Here is an 18,760-nt window from a genome sequence, read left to right as displayed (position 1 = left end):
ACAACTTGCAGTGCCACCCAAAATGGTTTTTATCTAGTTGGTGCTGAGTTCATCCAGCGTGAAATGTTCAACTGGCGTAATAATTGGTGATCTGAGTGGCCAAGCCGTGATAGTGAATTCAGTGGAGTGTTCCTCAAGTCACCTGTGTGCAAGCAAAGAGCGGAGACATGTTTCATTGTCATGTTCAAACATGCCATGTCCAACAGGGCACTCTAATGACTATAATGGATGCACACTGTCTGCAAGGATGTCCACACAATGTGCTCTGTCATTCGTCCCTGCAACCGGACAATGAGGTTTGACTGCGACCATTTGAACAAAACCCAGAACATAACTGAACCATCTCCTGCCTGGACTCAACGATGTAAACATGCAGGATGCGTAGCATAACGCGACACTTTCAAGCACACATTAGCTCGGTAAAAATGAAACATGAATTCAAAGGACCTTGCTGCAAGCCGTCATTGTTCCATGGCTCAGTGATGATATTCACGGCTTGTGTCAGAAATTAAGCTCTTTGTTGGGACCTCAGCAAAGGGACGCAAGTCAAAGATTCACGCACTGCGCTACTGACGTCCAAACGCGTTTCAGTTAGTATCCCTCTACCTATAGTCGTATGCTTTGCTTTACATCCATGATACAGTAGTCTCTGTTGCTTTAAGAGTTACTTTACAGTCACTGTATACCATAAACGGTCCATTCCAACATGAATTGTTCTACTAAGTACATATCTGTCCAGTGCATGGTCAACTACTTTTTTAATTTTAGCCATAGTTCTTCTACATGCTCCTCTCTGGATCTAAATATTTTGAGTTTCTTCTTGAGGTGAGACATTTCTGCCTCTTCACTTAGTTTGCTGAACATATAAATCCTTCTACTTGTTGTAATTGCCCGCTGTACTTTGGTAACCATTTTTGCTCCACCTGTCTCTTGGGCTCTGGCGTCAGTTTCTATGAGAACATCCTCAAAGAGGTCGGGGCTGTCTGTTGCTAATAATCCAGTACATTTCCACAATGAGTGGACTTCTGTTCTAGGTAGTCTCAGACAAAGCATTAATTTAATAATGTTGCGCAGGGTACCTTGTCACGCCCACCAATTGCATGGCTGTTACTATCCCAGTTGATTGTTGGATGATTAAAGTCTCCTCCGATAATTACAATATGACTGTAATTACGAACTAGCCTACTGAGATTTTCTCTGCAGCTTTGGGTCACATTAGGAGGTGAGTCAGCAGAAGGACCCAGTTATAATTTTATGCCCACACCCGATACTGAGTCTTGCCCAAACAATCTCTCATGCAGCTTTAGTTTCAGTCTTGGCGGGTTTTAGTCTACTGCGATAAATACGCCAACTACATATGTCATTAGCCTATCGTTTCAAAATACACGTACTCCTTTCACAAAAATCTCACTGCTGTCAGTTTCAGGTTTTAACCAGCTCTCTGTACCAAGTGCTAGGTGAGCATACGCAGGGGGGGGGGGGGGGGGGTTGTATTGTGACAGGTGCAATATTTTACAGAATCAAACAAATAACTTTAAACTAAGCTTGCTCTTCCTTTTTAATATGGGTCTGTTGTGCTGTAAGTATTACCGGTAGAATTTTGAACTGAATCGAGTAACAGCCAAGACGAGAGTGCATTACAACAGAAAATCTTGATATGAAATTTAATGTTAGTCTGCAGTGTTTTCTAGGTTATGGTAACTAAAAAATTAGATAAATGCTGACGATATACCCTCATGTTAAAGGGGAAAATTGATGTGACGCAATGTTGTTTACTTAAAGTAACTGTACATAACAAACGCCGATTTATTACGAAATAAATTATGCACAACACTCGTAACTTACGAAAATTCTCGAAAATATACGTTCGCGAGCGTCCGAAAAGTCTCAAAAATATGCCTTTTTTCACATAAATACAGAATGAAATTAGGGAGCGATTGTTTTTCAAGGAGGATACTGTAGCTAAAAGTTTCTAAAAAGGCGTAAATTAAATTTACAACTGACGATCTAGTACGATCTTGTTCGTAGCACTCACAAATATTCGAAAATACACAATATATCATGAATCTTAAAAGTACTGATACGATCAATTGAAGATTATGCTAAAGCTGCACGAACAGTAAACTCTTATAATGTAGAATTTCGAATCGGTTAACTCGCAACGTGTTGCCGTGCTCTCTGCACATCTGACTGTAATGCACTGCTCAGGTTTCGTGTCTATACCCGCGCCGTACGCACATCTGAAAATGGGACAGCCATTCCCGTGACTTTCGGCCATGATTTTCAGGCCTACTCCGGAACTTTCGCTGTTAAATTTATGGCAATGGCATACGGAAGGAGACAGTTCAAATTCCAATTGGCTAGTTTAAGTACTCCACATCCTTACATAAAGACACGGCCGCTTCCCTTTCCCTCGTTGTACATTCAGAGCTACCTCTCCGTCCGTAATGACCTCGATATTAATCTCCTTCCTTTCTTTCTACTCTAAAAGACATTCTTTTCCCTTCTCTCTTACTAACGTTTCTCCGTCACCGAATGATACATTTTCATGTTATCATCTTACAGCTAATTTGTTGCAATTTCCTAAAAATGGCTCTGAGTACTATGGGACTTAACATCTGAAGTCATCAGTCCCCTAGAACTTGGAACTACGTAAACCTAACTAACCTAAGGACATCACACATATCCATGCCCGAGGCAGGATTCGAACCTGCGACCGTAGCAGTCGCGCGGTTCCGGACTAAAGCGCCTAGAACCGCTCGGCCATGCAATTTCCTAGTTCTGCTGTCGGCAAAATTAAGTTTTGAAAATTCTTTGTCATTTTTAGTACTTTCAGCTATAAATTTCAATCATATATCAATGGGGATGAAGTCAATGACGTTATGAGGTGAAATTATATCTGCATAAACCGTCTACAAATATTGAAGCTACAGTATAATGAATACGTTGTGACAATTAAAAATTCACGCAATAGAGGGACTCAAAGCAGGGTTATCTTCTTCCCGTGAGGAGTCACGTTAATTATTAGGTCTTCCGAACACATTTCCAGGTCTGATTCAAACTTACACTGGCCCTGAGGTCTTGTGTTTATAGTATTGAAAGATCTAAGTCAAAACAAGACACCTGGAGTAGGTAACTTTCCTTCAGAATCACGGAGATCCTTTGGAGAATATACCACGATAAAAATATTCGACTTGATGTCCAAGATATGTAAGACCGGGCAAATACCCTCAGCCTTCAAAAGAAGGCAGCTGCTGACAAATATGAATATTACCGAGTTATTACCTAATAAGTCGTGGATGAAAATATTCGACTTGATGTCCAAGATATGTAAGACCGGGCAAATACCCTCAGCCTTCAAAAGAAGGCAGCTGCTGACAAATATGAATATTACCGAGTTATTACCTAATAAGTCGTGGATGCAAAACACTGACACGAGATCTGTATAGAAGAATGGATGCCGACCTCGGGGAAGACCATTTTGGGTTCCGGAGAAATTCAGGAACACCTGAGGCTATACTGACATTTCAACTATCTTAGATAGGCTTCAGTTTCTGCAGAAAGCAGACTGCAGCTATAAGAGTCGAAAGACATGAATTGGAAGCAGTGGTTGACAGTGGAACGAGGCATGGTTGTAGACTATCCCCCGTGCTATTCGTGCGTTAAGCAAGAACTAATGGGAACCAAAATATGAATTGAGATATAATAAATAACGGGGTGTCTATAGGAAGGGCATACGGCCACCCCTTACACATTGAAGCGCGAAAGAAACTGGTATAGGCATGCGTATTCAAATACAGAGATATGGAAACAGCCAAAATATGGCGCTGCCGTCGTTAAAGCCTGTGTAAAACAGTAAGTATATATCAGGAATCCGGGAAAACATCAAATCTCAGACCTCGCTGCGGCCGGAAGAAGATCCTACAAGAACGGGACCAACTACGACTGAAGAGAATAGTTCAGAGCTACAGAAGTACAACCCTTCCGCAAACTGCTGCAGATTTCCGTGCTGGGCCATCAATAAGTGTCAGTGTGCGATCCATTCAACGAAACATCATCAATATGGGCTTTCAGAGCCGAAGGCCCACTCGTTTACCATTGATGACTGCATGACACAAAGCTTTAGCCTCGCCTGGGCCCGTCAACATTGGACTGTTCATGACAGGAAACTTGTTGCCTGGTCGGACGAGTCTCGTTTCAAATTGTATCGATCAGATGGACGTGTACGGGTATGAATATAACCTCATGAATCCATGGACCCTGGATGTTCAAGCTGATAGAGGTTCGGTAATGATGTGTGGCGTGTGCAGTTGGAGTGATATGGGACACCTGATACATTTAGATACGACTCTGACAAGTGATACGTACGTAAGCATCATGTCTGATCACCTGCATCCATTCATATCCATTGTGCATTCCGTCGGACTTGGCAATTCCAGCATTACAATGGTACACACCACACGTCCGGAATTGCTACAAAATTTCTCCAGGAATGCTCTTCTCAAATGGTTCAAATGGCTCTGAGCACTATGGGACTTAACTTCTGAGGTCATCAGTCACCTAGAACTTAGAACTACTTAAACCTAACTAACCTAAGAACATCACACACATACATGCCCGAGGCAGGATTCGAACCTACGACCGTAGCGGTCACGCGGTTCCAGACTGTAACACCTAGAACCGCTCGGCCACTCCAGCCGACTGCACTTCTCAGTTTAAACACTTCCTCTGGCCACCAAACTCCCCAGACATGTATATTACTTGAGCATATCTGGGACGCCTTGCAACGTGCTGATCAGAAGAAATCTCCACCCCCTCGTACTCTTAGGATTTATGGACATCCCTGTAGGATTCATGGTGTCAGTTCCCTCCAGCACTACTTCAGACATTAGTCGAGTCCATGCCACGTCACGTTGCTGCACTGCTGCGTGCTCATGCGGTCTTACACGATATTAGGCATGTGTACCAGTTTCCTTGGCTCTTCAGTGTATTAAGCATGCCACAACCGTTGATAGGCATTCTGACACTGCGCCAAAGCGGGACGAAGGCGCAAGAAAATGAGGGTTATGTAATCATTATCACAGTGTTACGAAATACTGATAATGGTAACAATATTTTAAAAATAACTTAGTTTCGTCATCGAAACAGAATCCAAGCTTTTATCTTTACCTCTCAGAAAATTTAATTTTACTCCTTAGTATTACCCCAGATTATGAAGCAATGGCCAGGAGACTTGGCGGCATGACTTACCGGAGAGATGGTTGTCTCCGCCACTGGCCGGCGCGGTCTGCAGGCGTCCCTCCATGGCGCGCAGGCGCGTGTGCAGGTCCCGGGTGTGCATGAACAGGAACAGCGTGCTCGACACCGCCATCAGGGCCACCAGCTCGATTGTCCTGCAACACACACAGTCCACGTCAGGGCGCGTTCTCTCTACAGCAGGCAGAGCAGCGCTGCCACGTCTGCATCTACACATGTTCTCTGCAAACCACTGCGAAGTGCTTGACATGGAGTACTTCTCATTGTAACAGTTTATAGAGATGCTTCCCGTTCCATTCACGGGATGAATAACTGTTTAAATACTATTAGGCGCTCTGCAATTAATCTAATATTGTCCTCACGATCTCTAAGGAAGGGATAAGCAGGGGGGTTGTAGTATATTCCTCTAGTTATCATTTAATACCGTTTCTTGAAACTTTGTAAGTCCTTCGAGATAGTTTTCGTGTATATTACGCTGTCTGCCAGTTCAGTTTGTCCAGCATCTCTTGCGACATTCTCCCACTGGTCAAACAAACGTGTAACCATCCGTGCTACCCTTCACTTCATACGTTCAATATATCCTGTTAGTCCTATTTGGTACAGCAAAAAAATGGTTCAAATGGCTCTGAGCACTATGGGACTTAACATCTGAGGTCATCAGTCCCCTAGAACTTACGAACTACTTAAACCTAACTAACCTAAGGACATCACACACATCCATGCCAGAGGCAGCATTCGAACCTGCGACCGTAGCGGTAACGCGGTTCCAGACTGTAGCGCCTAGAACCACTCGACCACTCCGGCCGGCTTTGGTACAGCAATACTGACCAATATTCTAACGTGGGTCGGACGACTGATTTGTAAGCAACCTCCTGTGTCACCTGATAGTACACTCCTGGAAATGGAAAAAAGAACACATTGACACCGGTGTGTCAGACCCACCATTCTTGCTCCGGACACTGCGAGAGGGCTGTACAAGCAATGATCACACGCACGGCACAGCGGACACACCAGGAACCGCGGTGTTGGCCGTCGAATGGCGCTAGCTGCGCAGCATTTGTGCACCGCCGCCGTCAGTGTCAGCCAGTTTGCCGTGGCATACGGAGCTCCATCGCAGTCTTTAACACTGGTAGCATGCCGCGACAGCGTGGACGTGAACCGTATGTTCAGTTGACGGAGTTTGAGCGAGGGCGTATAGTGGGCATGCGGGAGGCCGGGTGGACGTACCGCCGAATTGCTCAACACGTGGGGCGTGAGGTATCCACAGTACGTCGATGTTGTCGCCAGTGGTCGGCGGAAGGTGCACGTGCCCGTCGACCTGGGACCGGACCGCAGCGACGCACGGATGCACGCCAAGACCGTAGGATCCTACGCAGTGCCGTAGGGGACCGCACCGCCACTTCCCAGCAAATTGGGGACACTGTTGCTCCTTGGGTATCGGCGAGGACCATTCGCAACCGTCTCCATGAAGCTGGGCTACGGTCCCGCACACCGTTAGGCCGTCTTCCGCTCACGCCCCAACATCGTGCAGCCCGCCTCCAGTGGTGTCGCGACAGGCGTGAATGGAGGGACGAATGGAGACGTGTCGTCTTCAGCGATGAGAGTCACTTCTGCCTTGGTGCCAATGATGGTCGTATGCGTGTTTGGCGCCGTGCAGGTGAGCGCCACAATCAGGACTGCATACGACCGAGGCACACAGGGCCAACACCCGGCATCATGGTGTGGGGAGCGATCTCCTACACTGGCCGTACACCACTGGTGATCGTCGAGGGGACACTGAATAGTGCACGGTACATCCAAACCGTCATCGAACCCATCGTTCTACCATTCCTAGACCGGCAAGGGAACTTGCTGTTCCAACAGGACAATGCACGTCCGCATGTATCCCGTGCCACCCAACGTGCTCTAGAAGGTGTAAGTCAACTACCCTGTCCAGCAAGATCTCCGGATCTGTCCCCCATTGAGCATGTTTGGGACTGGATGAAGCGTCGTCTCACGCGGTCTGCACGTCCAGCACGAACGCTGGTCCAACTGAGGCGCCAGGTGGAAATGGCATGGCAAGCCGTTCCACAGGACTACATCCAGCATCTCTACGATCGTCTCCATGGGAGAATAGCAGCCTGCATTGCTGCGAAAGGTGGATATACACTGTACTAGTGCCGACATTGTGCATGCTCTGTTGCCTGTGTCTGTGTGCCTGCGGTTCTGTCAGTGTGATCATGTGATGTATCTGACCCCTGGAATGTGTCAATAAAGTTTCCCCTTCCTGGGACAATGAATTCACGGTGTTCTTATTTCAATTTCCAGGAGTGTATTTCCCTAGTATTCTGCCAATAATCTGCTACCAGTTTTACCTATGAATGAGCGTATGTGATCGTTCCATTTCATGTCCCTGCAAAGTTTTACACCCAGGCATTGTATGAATTGACCGATTCCAGTCATGACTCACTTATACTGCGGTCATAAGAAACTACGTTTTTTTTCGTTTTGTGAAGTGCACTGTTTTACGTGTTTGAACATGTAAAGCAAGTTTCTAGTCTCTGCGTCACTGATATCTAGTCAAGATGGATATCAAAGATATTAGACGGCCCTTCTTCTACACCGGTGTGACGCACCCTTTCTTCTAACCGCTGGAAACAGTGTTTATTTGAAGCATCTTCAATATTATAGGGTTAGAGGAGGGGCTAACTCCGCCTCAGATTTGGTATAAAATCTGACAGTGTTCCACTGGGCCCTGGTGCTCGGCCAGGCTCGAAATATTACGAATATCTCAGGAAACAGGACGTAAAGTGATTAAAAACTATTAGAGAATTTCACAAGGCTACATTGTTGCCAGTGCAATTAAGGAAATAAAATGTTTCAAGAGTGGGATTAAAATTCAGGGTCAAAGGATGTTAGTGATAATACTCGATGATGACATGGCAACCTTTAATGAAAATGGGGAAGAAATAAGAGATCTGCTGAGTGGAAAGAACGCTGTAATGATCACCGAATTGAGAGTAACCTAGGATAAAAATAATTAGAAGTACCAGAAATGACATCAGTGATAACCTTAATATCAAAATTGGAGATCACTTAATTCCCGGAGTAAAGGAAATTTGCTGCCTTGGAAGCAAAATAAGGCATGATAGATGATGCAAAGAGGATATAGGAAGCAGGCAAACACGGGCGGATGGAGCATTTCTCGCTAAAATAAATCTGCCAGTATCAAATCAGGGCCTTGAGCAAGAAATTTCTGAATGTGTTTTCCCGTAATGCAGCATTTGATGGAAACGAATCATGGACTGTGGAAGGATAGGAGCCGGCCGAGGTGACCGAGCGGTTCTAGGCGCCACAGTCTGGAACTGCGCGACCGCTACGGTCGCAGGTTCAAATCCTGCAGAGGGCATGGATGTGTGTGATGTCCTGATGTTCGTTAGGTTTAAGTAGTTCTAACGTCTAGGGAACTGATGACCTCAGAAGTTAAGTCCCATAGTGCTCAGAGCCATCTGAACTATTTGAAGGATAGGAAAAGAAGACAATCGAAGCATCTGAGATGTTATGTTATGGAAGGATGCTAATAATTCAGTGAACTGATAAAATAAGGAAACATGAGGTTCTCTGCAGAACCGGCAAGGAAGGGAATATCTGAAACCACTAGCTAGAAGAACGGACAGGATGTTAGGGCATATGTCAAGAGATGAGGCCACGTATAAATAAAAATACAGTCGAGAAAATGTGTGGAAAGCAGAGTGGGGGATCAGATACATTAGCAAAATCATATAGTTTAGAAATGATATGATTATCATTCAGTCATTAGTTGTCCCATTTGATCTCTATGAGAGCTTGGGATTTCTAGGTTCACAATACACTGACATTGTGCCTACCGTTCTTTCTCCACTGTCTGAAACAAAGTAAACCCTCCTCCTGTACACTGATGAGCCATAACATTTATGGCCACCTGCTTAGTAGTTTGTTTGTCCGTCTCTGGAACGAAATAATCACTGATTCCGCGTATCAGGTATCCGACAGCTTGTTGATAGGTTTGTGGAGATATATGGCATTAGATGTCTACGTGCAGGTCATGTAATTCGTGTAAATAATGGACCGCTGAGTTGCGTACGCCGTGATGGCTCCCGATAGCGACCCAGATGGGTTCCATAGGATTTACATCAGGCAAATTTGGTCGCGGAATCATCAACGTGAGTTCACTATAATGCTCTTGAAACCACTGTAGCAAGCTTCTGGCCCCGAGACATCGACAATAGTGCTGCTGAAAGATGACATCAATGTCTGGAAAGACATCAAGCATGAAGGGATGCAGCTGGTTCGCAGCGGTCAGCGTTTTTTCAAGTACTACCACAGATCCCATTCATGGGCAGGAGAATGTTTCCTATAACATAATACTGCTCCCAACAGCCTGTATCCGTGGCGCGCTGCAAGTTTCGAGCCCCCGTTCACCTCGATGACGACGTTTGTGGAGACGATCACCGGCCCAGTGTCCCAGTGTAGCAAAAATGTGAGTTCCCCCCCCCCCCCCCCTTAAGAGCAGACATGATTTCATTGATCGATTGTCCGCCCCGATAGCTGAATAGTCAGCGTGACGGACTGCCGTCCTAAGGGGCCCGGGTTCGATTCCCGACTGGGTCGGGGATTTTCTCCGCTCAGGGACTGGGTGTTGTGTTGTCTTCATCATCATTTCATCTCCATCCGGCGCCCGGGTCGCCCAATGTGGCGTCGAATGTAATAAGACCTGCACCAAGGCGGCCGGACTTGCCCCGTAAGGGGCCTCCCGGCCAATGACGCCAAACGCTCATTTCCATTTCCATTGATCGACTGTCGAATTCCGATGCTCCCATGCACACTGCAATCGCAACTGATGTCGTTGTTTAGTAAAAATGTGAACAGGAGTGGTCTTCAGCGAAATTCCTTGATCAACAATGTACGATAAACGGTGTACTCCGAAACACTTGTGCGTGCACAAACATTGTGCTCTTTCGGCAGAGAAGCCACAGATCACCATCCGCCCTACTTTACAGAGCAGACAAGCCATCGAACCCCACGTTCTCTGAAGAGTCGTGGACCTCTAACTATTTAGCGTCTAGTGGTAGTTTTACTGTCCTTCTTCTTTCTGTAGATGCTCACGACAGTTGCACGTGAACATTCGACCTGCTTTGCTGTCTTTGAGATACTCGTTCACAGGCTCTGCGTAATAACAAACTGTCCTTTGTCAAAGTCGCTTATCTCAATGGATTTCTCCATTTGCAGCCCATATATTGGCTAGGGTAATCACCTGCCCGTGTTTGCTCCACTTACATACTTCTGTTGCCGCGTCACGTGCCCGCAATGCCACCATGCGGCATCCAACATCGGGGTGGGCAGTGGTCATAATGTTTTGGCTTATCATTATATAGTAATGACCATAACACCCTTATGTAATGCCTTCTTCTTTATGGGGTATTAGGTTTCAGTTCATGTTTTACAGACTGTATGCTTCCGAACAACCTTCATCACTGCTAATGATTTTCTTTCGCTGAATGGCTCTTTTTATTGATAACAAATGAATGCTTTGTTGCGAAATCATTCATTCCACTTTCTGACTGAAGTGGCTAGAGGCAAACTGAGTCGAAACTACAGTCTAAATGCTCGTCGAACCGTAACAGCACTATCTCATCGTGCGCGTTAAGGCGTTCGTCACTTACCATCGGTAGATATCGTCATCGACCACGAATAATTTTACCATCATGCACCTTTCCCGATGATGTACACATTCAAAGATCTATGTCAGTACTGCTGCTTAATAGGTGGTATATGAAATCCCTCCCGCAAATTATACTGTTCTGAATGTTTCATTGGCGTATTGTTACGCAAAATCCACTTTTGATCGGAACGTATTAATTCTTCCCTAAAGCACTGCAAGTTTCCTTTATAGATATTCCAGTGCAGCCGTAAAAAAAAAAAAAAAAAAAATGGTTCAAATGGATCTGAGCACTATGGGACATAACATCTGTGGTCATCAGTCCCCTAGAACTTAGAACTATTTAAACCTAACTAACCTAAGGACATCACACACATCTATGCCCGAGGCAGGGTTCGACCCTGCGACCGTAGCGGTCACGCGGTTCCAGACTGAAGCGCCTAGAACCGCACGGCCACACCGGCCGGCCAGCCGTAAAAAGTAAAAGTAACTCTGCGATCAGGCTCAAAGGGACCACTCTTTCCCGACCGGCCGCCACGTCGCACTGTTCCACATGGCTTCGTTTAGATGCGGTGCGGAGAGGCATGAGGTTAGCACACTCTCTCTCCAGGTCGTTACAGCTGTCTAGACCTTAGACAACTTCTCATTCAAGCAACTGCTCAAATAACATCACCAGGCTAAGTGCAGCCCGTTCCTGCCCTCACGCAGCGCGGGGTAGCCGCGTGGTCTGGGGCACCTTACCACGGTTCGCGCGGCTCCCCCCGTCGGAATTTCAAGTCCTCCCTCGGGCGTGGGTGTGTGTGTTGTCCTTAGCGTAAGTTAGTTTCAGTTAGATTAAGTAGTGTGTAAGCCTAGGGACCGATGACCTTAGCAATTTGGTCTCGTAGAAACTTACCACAAATTTCCAAATTTTTCCAGTCCTCACACCAAGGTAAAACTATTAGCAGTACGGAGAAATGAACACAGGTCCTCCGCGTGGCAATCAGTCATGTCGAGATGACCACTCAGTTGAGTCGTGCCCACTGTAATTGTAAACATCTTATTTGGAAGAGTGACATGTCGTAACAGAAACGTGTTGGCGTTGCAACCTTATCAAGTGTGTAGGACCACCAGATACGATTAAGCAGGTTGGCGCTCTCTCTCTCTCTGTGTGTGTTCGTGCCGCCACTTTCCTAGGCGGAGCGCGTAAGCCGTTTATCGGAGAAACCGGCGTAATGCCACGTACGTGCCGCCTTGGCAGGACATTTCTCCGCGCGCTCCACATCTAGGACAGGGAATGCGTCACTCTGTCTGGCTCTCCAAGGAAACCGAAGAGCTCTACCACCTCACTACTTCACCTCCCCGCCATTTTCATCTCCTTAAATAACGTGCAGCGTTAACCTAGATTTATTTATTCTTGTGTAAATGTGTCCTTATAGCATACGCAGAAAATCATTACGAGGAAAAGAAGTACTATTCGTTTCAAATTTGTGTATATTATGACATAACACGATGAATTAAATGGAGTTCTACGTCAAAATAACAGTAGGCCGGTAGCCTAAAGGACAAGAATAAAAAACAACGGTGAAAGAACACAATCTCTCCGTTTTATTAAAAAAAGGTTATTAATCAGATTGTTAAGATTTTATAGAAATGTAACATCTTTTTCTTTTAGACCAAGAAAGAAAATATGTCAAAGCCTCAGGTCTGTGAACAATAAATGCCCTAGTCTGTGGCCTTTCGGACTATATAAAATTCTGGGTACATGTTGTAAACTCTACACTGGAACTACAAAGAGAAGTGTGAATACACGAATAAAGATACGCAATTGTTTTTGCCGACTAGGAAAAGAAGAACAAATTGCTGCAGCAAATCATACTCTTCAGTCAGGAAATTAGGAAGTGAGCATTCCCGGAACCAAAATTGTATCTACAATGACGACCTGTTATCTACGGCTATATTACAAAGAAGCCATCGAAATTTGTAAACATTTGCACAATTTTAACAGAGAAGGGGAAGCGGTGAAATTGTAATATAGACAATAGCTCTACAGAATCTATCGATAAGTTTCACCTTTGATAGACGACAGTTCTGTAGTAAAGTTTTATCTCTGACGAAGATTATCTCTGCGACCACGTGTAAACTCCTCCACGCCCCTTTTTATAGAATTTATAACGCTCTCCGACATCTGACCCATCAATCGGCAAGATTCAATCGAAACAGGAGCACGTATGAAGATGTCCGACGCAGTCTGGAAAAAAAAAGTTTGATGGATCACGATCGTAAAATCAGATAGATTCACCAGGAGCTAAGACAACTGATCGTAAAAGCTTTCGATGAATTTCGTCTATATATGTCTTCTACAATTACGTAACTCCATGATTTTTGTCGAGCCTAACTACTGGACACGAACATTGCAGAAAAGATGTTGTGTCTTTTTTAGAGAGCCAAGTTACACATCCTCAGGAGGCGAAGAAGCTATAAAAATTAAGGTATTACACCTGAACATAGGCTAACAGTAGCCTACACGTATTGCGCGATAGAATAAAAAAAAGCATATTTTTGACTGAAGGTGGTTTTTTCGTTAACTTCCTTTAAACAGAGGGTTAATGAAAAAGGATTAATATATCCGAAATCACTGTTTCAATGAACTAGTCAAGAGATACGTTCACTATTTCATTACATGACTTTCCCGACAGCAGTGTGCGGTCTGTGATCTCGTGTGGTGGCGTTTAGCGTTACTAATATAAAACTGATGACATCAGGAAGGATGTTTGGCGTAATGCTGCTTACGTGGTACTACCTTCCTGAAGAAGACAAATCAGGACAGCTGTCACGAAATAATAAATTTTTCCGGACGAATGCGAGTTTCATTATGATAAATGAATCCGAATGTATGGAAAAAGTTGCATAGTTAATGAGCAAGAACTTACCGAAAGCAAAATCCACTCCATTAATAAATATTATGGACCTTCATTTTCGCTGCTTCATCTGAGACTAGTTCATCTTATCTCTACAACTGGTAAAATTGACCTTCAAAAGATTCCAATCACCCCTTTTGCGCGCAGTTTCCCATCCGTCCTACTTGTCACTCTGAGATCCGAGATACATTTTATAGTACTACATGTTGGAAGAAGAGAATTAAATTACTCACTTACTGTCTTTGGCCACTTAGACCGCCGTATGCAAGATCTTAGTCCTTCCGAGCTGAGCTGTTGCAAAACGAATACGATGAGTTTTTATACACGCACGCGACATGGTCTCTGTGAAAAGGCTGCAGTTCTGATTAATGTCACACAACAAAAACGCTCTTATTGAATATTTGGCAACAGCTGCTCTGACGAATGTTTCAATGATGTCCGAAGTCGACGTCATCATTTATTTTTCGCATCTTGTATCCAGTGTCATCAAATCACTTGCCAAGAATTACGCCCTGCAACATTGCGAGAAATTTCTATAATTGGTTTTACTGGATTGCACTAGACTCTAGAATATCGAACTGATTGTGGTCATAGGCCATATGAACTGGTTTAAAAATGGTAAGAGGGTTGTATAGAATCCTGTGAGAAGCAATGACCAGTCTAGTACGCAATATTGGGACATGCTAGCAATTAAGAAAGCCTGCTTAAATACACATTCACACTATGTACCCACCTCCAGCGTATAGCTTGCATTCAGACGATTATGCTTCTACAAGGAAAAAGAGGTTATAACTGGGAAACTATAACTTATGAAATGTCAAAAAAAAACATGATTACGTAAAATTGTCTCCAGTTAAAATGTACAGATGCCTCTCAGACAACTTCCGAGTAGATGTTACAACTAATCCTCCATACCCCATGAGAAGCACTAGTAATGCTTGCGGGGTGATTTCAGTATGCCACGTGCTAATAGAATCCTGCTTATGTGCCGAACATGTGATAAGAGGTGGATTACTGGTTCTCTTGCCCACATGCTCTGTACATTAGCGGATAGTGATACGCCTGTACTACCCCCTTAACTGAGATGGAAAGGTAAATTTTAGGTGTGCCCAGAATGACAAAACTAATCCAGCCTTCTTATGCATCACAATCTGCCTTGTAAGTGAAAAATTGTTCCCTCAGTTTTATTATGCTATATTTATTACGCGGTTTAGTGTAACCTCTTAACCTAGAATGAGGAATGTCGTATACATAAGTGGTACTCAACCTTTTTCATAACAGAGTTTCCTAGCAGCCTTGGAATAGTGTTCAGCTTTTCTTCTCTCTCTCCTCGTCACAATACCACAAGTCTCCCCAGCTAAGACACAGTCAAACTGTACTTTGTTTAAAAACCTTATTATGTACGTAGTACTACCGTAAGCACCGCTTTAAATGCACGAACGTTTTGATTAAAACGGTAATTATGATAAATTAAATTTACTGTAATTCGTAACCAAAAAAATATTTTTAATAATCTCAAATAAATTGTTCCAAGTTCACTTTTTATACTAAATTATATTTCCATAATACTGGACATGTTTTTAATAAAATAATAAAAAAATAAAGAATGCCATTTTTTAATTTGCAGTTCTTAAAAGCTTATAATTAATTATGAAAGTAACCAAAGACATATTTTAATCAGCTGAATAATTAAAAACAGGGAAATTTGGATACATTAATAATGAAGCCCTAATGGGATAGTATTTTTTGGAAAGAATAACTAATTCAAACTTTTATTCCTATTTGATAGATCTGATAGATATGTAGAATGTTAGCCGGCCGGTGTGGCCGAGCGGTTCTAGGTGCTTCAAACGGTTCAAATGGCTCTGAGCACTATGGGACTTAACATCTTAGATCATCAGTCCCCTAGAACTTAGAACTACTTAAACCTAACTAACCTAAGGACATCACACACATCCATGCCCGAGGCAGGATTCGAACCTGCGACCGCAGCAGCCCCGCGGTTCCGGACTGCAGCGCCTAGAACCGCACGGCCAACGTGGCCGGCTCTAGGTGCTTCAGTCTGGAACTGCGCGACCGCTACGGTCGCAGGTTCGAATCCTGTCTCGGGCATGGATGTGTGTGATGTCCTTAGGTTAGTTAGGTTTAAGTACTTCTAAGTTCTATGGGCTGATGACCTCAGGTGTTGAGTCCCTTAGTGCTCAGAGCCATTTGAACCATTTTGTAGAATGTTAAATGAAAGGTGCACAATCTTTAATGGTCTCAGGAAGCTACTGCATAAAGCAGTAACAAAGACATTGAAATGTATGTAATAATAATAATAGTAACGTATTCACAAAATTGACATGAATCTACATCATTAGTGGCTCATAAACAAATGCCAACTTCGTGATATCTCGTTCCACCTTTTTCAGTCGTAGTCTAAGATCACCACTTTCACATAACTGCACTATGTTTCTCGCTTCTGCCAGCAGATTAAAAACATTAACTGTTAGAAAATGTATTTACAAGCATTTGATATTTGTTTGCCATTTTAAGTCCTTCTGGTCTCATTTTTAAACTAAATGGTATCAGAAATTTAATCAGTTATATCGGGTCTAGTTGTCTATCTAGCTATCTACATAGGTGATTATTAAAAATCTGCAAGTATCATTGGGGGCCAAGTAACTGTTACTGAATGCTGCACTATACTTCAATGTGACTGAGCTATATAATACTATTTTTCAGCATACTACCAAACCTCCGTAGACAACGTTCGGGACGTTCTACCAATCATTCAGTTCGTCGGCGATAGAAGTCCGCTTCACGGTCACAGAGCTGTCCGAGAACAAATTTGTGAACGTCCTCATGGTTGGAAAATGTCTCCCTCTCTCTCTCTCTCCTCCCACCAGACGCTCTTCCTCCATTGTCTTGACATTGTCGCTTGTGGTAGACGTCGATGGCCTTGCTTCTCGATCAGCCATACCCGCGCCAGTGCGGTCTTTGTCAAACTGTACGCACCATTTCACTACTGCTGGTCACGACATTACATTTGTTCCATATACTGCCAGAATTTTACGGTGAATCTGTGTGCAGTTTAGACATTTTGCCACAAGTATCGTACTGTCTCGCGTACCTCATCTTTGGGGTGCGTTTGCAGGTCCTACAACATTTCATTCGCTCCCAGTGATCTATCAGGTGTCTGAAAATGCACCACTTTTGTTGTGTAAAGGTCTTAAGAAAAATGAAACGCACGTTCATTTTGTCTGTCAGTAGTTGAAAAGACAATCAACAAATCAAAAACCCGACGTCCGACCCCGCCGCCTTTTTTAAGAGTGGCGCATTTCGCTGCAACGTTCCCTCGAGATCATCACTGTACGATCAGGTCACTGATTCCATATTTTTTAGCTTTATCCCTTACCTTACTCTCTCTCCCTCTCTTTCTTTTTCTCTTCCTGTGTGTGTGTGTGTGTGTGTGTGTGTGTGTGTGTGTGTGTGTGAGATGCATGCAACAATGAGATCTAATTAAAAGCAGCGCGGTATTACTGTTAAATAGTTGCGAGTTCTGGGAAAGCTAAGTGTGGGAGAGGATAAAGCAGAGCGCTATTGAGGACAAAGAAATTGCGTCCGGCGTTCGTATGCATATCGCGGATGAGATTTCACGGTCCGCTTTTGCCGCCGTGAACTATTCCGCTGTATGGTCGAGACCCGAGAGAAAGGTAGCGATGGACGAGTCACTCCCCGTCGGCGTTTCCGCGTCTGCCAGACGTGTAGGCCGGGCCGGAGAAAGGACGGGCAAAGTGAACGGAGCAAGAGCACGTGTCGTGAAAGCGGCCAGGCCACACCACGCGGCCTGTCCACCTGCAGCTGACCCCCTACAGGCCACCACTCCAGATGCTTCTGTACTCTGTGCGGCCTGGGATGCATCGAGCATAAGACACTGCGGCTGACGCACGGACTTTGCATTTCTGGAAGCAAGAGATCGAACACCGACTTAACTATTGTTTAGAGCTCTTCCTTAATTTTTTCCCTTATTTACTGCTACATTGTTCTTCGAGAAGGCTATAGCCGACACTTTCCGCTTCCTTCAGCTGTGCTGCTATTCCGTCTGTTAACGATCTTGTCGAGCGGAAGCTGACTCTCGTTAATACTGGAGCGTCATCAAGTCGTTACCCGCTTTCCTGACTTCATTGCAGAAAGGAAATTCGTTCTAGAATATCAGCGTTGTTTCTCCCGTCAAATCGAGCAGGGGTGGTGACGGACTCTTCCTGATCACCATATTGTGCACCACTATTTTAAGCTAAATTTCAAACCTCTGCGTAATGTATTCGTAGGCTGAGGGAGTGTGGCAATGATAAATGCTGTTTCACCAGTCAAATGCGCTTACGTTCGGCGGCGACCATAGTTTTATTGAAGAAATTTTTACCTCTCTATCTACATTATTCCGTGGTTTATTAAGTTTTCAAATGTATACCGACTTTTTGATCACCCGGTACATTCACGTTGAGGGGAAAAAACCAGAAAACATTGAACAGCTAGAGACAGGACGATCATATTCACAGAAAATTTATGTTCTGTGAACTCTTCAGTCACTTCGGTTCAACATGTGTCCTGTTACCTGGTTACCAGGCCTAGCCATCGGCCCTGAGGTAGGTGTTCGTGCAGCAACATGTGGTCGTGCATTGTCTTGCTGAATAATGGCGTCTGGGTGTTGTGCAGAAAGGGCACGGCTACGTCATTCACGTAGGTTGCACACTTCTTAAGGTCTTGAGTTGGTGCTGTATGTCTTTTGCGAATGCAGTCATTGTGTTGCCGCTCCCCCTGTCTGCGGCGAACCAAAATGCAGACATTATTTTCAAATACGCAGAACCTGAATTCGTCCGAAAACACTATCTGATGCCATTCCTGTCCCCAGTGACGTCGTTCTACAGACCATTGCCGTCTAGCG

At 44.4% G+C, this 18,760-nt stretch overlaps 1 protein-coding gene across 2 annotated transcripts in view; it reads right to left on the bottom strand.

The window, feature by feature from the left end:
- The window catches only part of LOC126475446 (heparan sulfate 2-O-sulfotransferase pipe), a 291,703-nt gene that overhangs the window by 196,933 nt on the left and 76,010 nt on the right, over positions 1–18,760 (bottom strand). For both annotated transcript variants that reach the window (XM_050103309.1, XM_050103308.1), the window contains exon 2: positions 5,251–5,393. In XM_050103309.1, coding sequence (XP_049959266.1) covers positions 5,251–5,393 — 143 coding nt within the window. The remainder of the gene's footprint in view (positions 1–5,250; positions 5,394–18,760) is intronic.

This window comes from Schistocerca serialis, chromosome 4, assembly GCF_023864345.2.
Source record: "Schistocerca serialis cubense isolate TAMUIC-IGC-003099 chromosome 4, iqSchSeri2.2, whole genome shotgun sequence".
NCBI classification, from domain to species: Eukaryota; Metazoa; Arthropoda; class Insecta; order Orthoptera; family Acrididae; genus Schistocerca; species Schistocerca serialis.
This window is presented reverse-complemented; position numbering and strand designations above follow the sequence as displayed.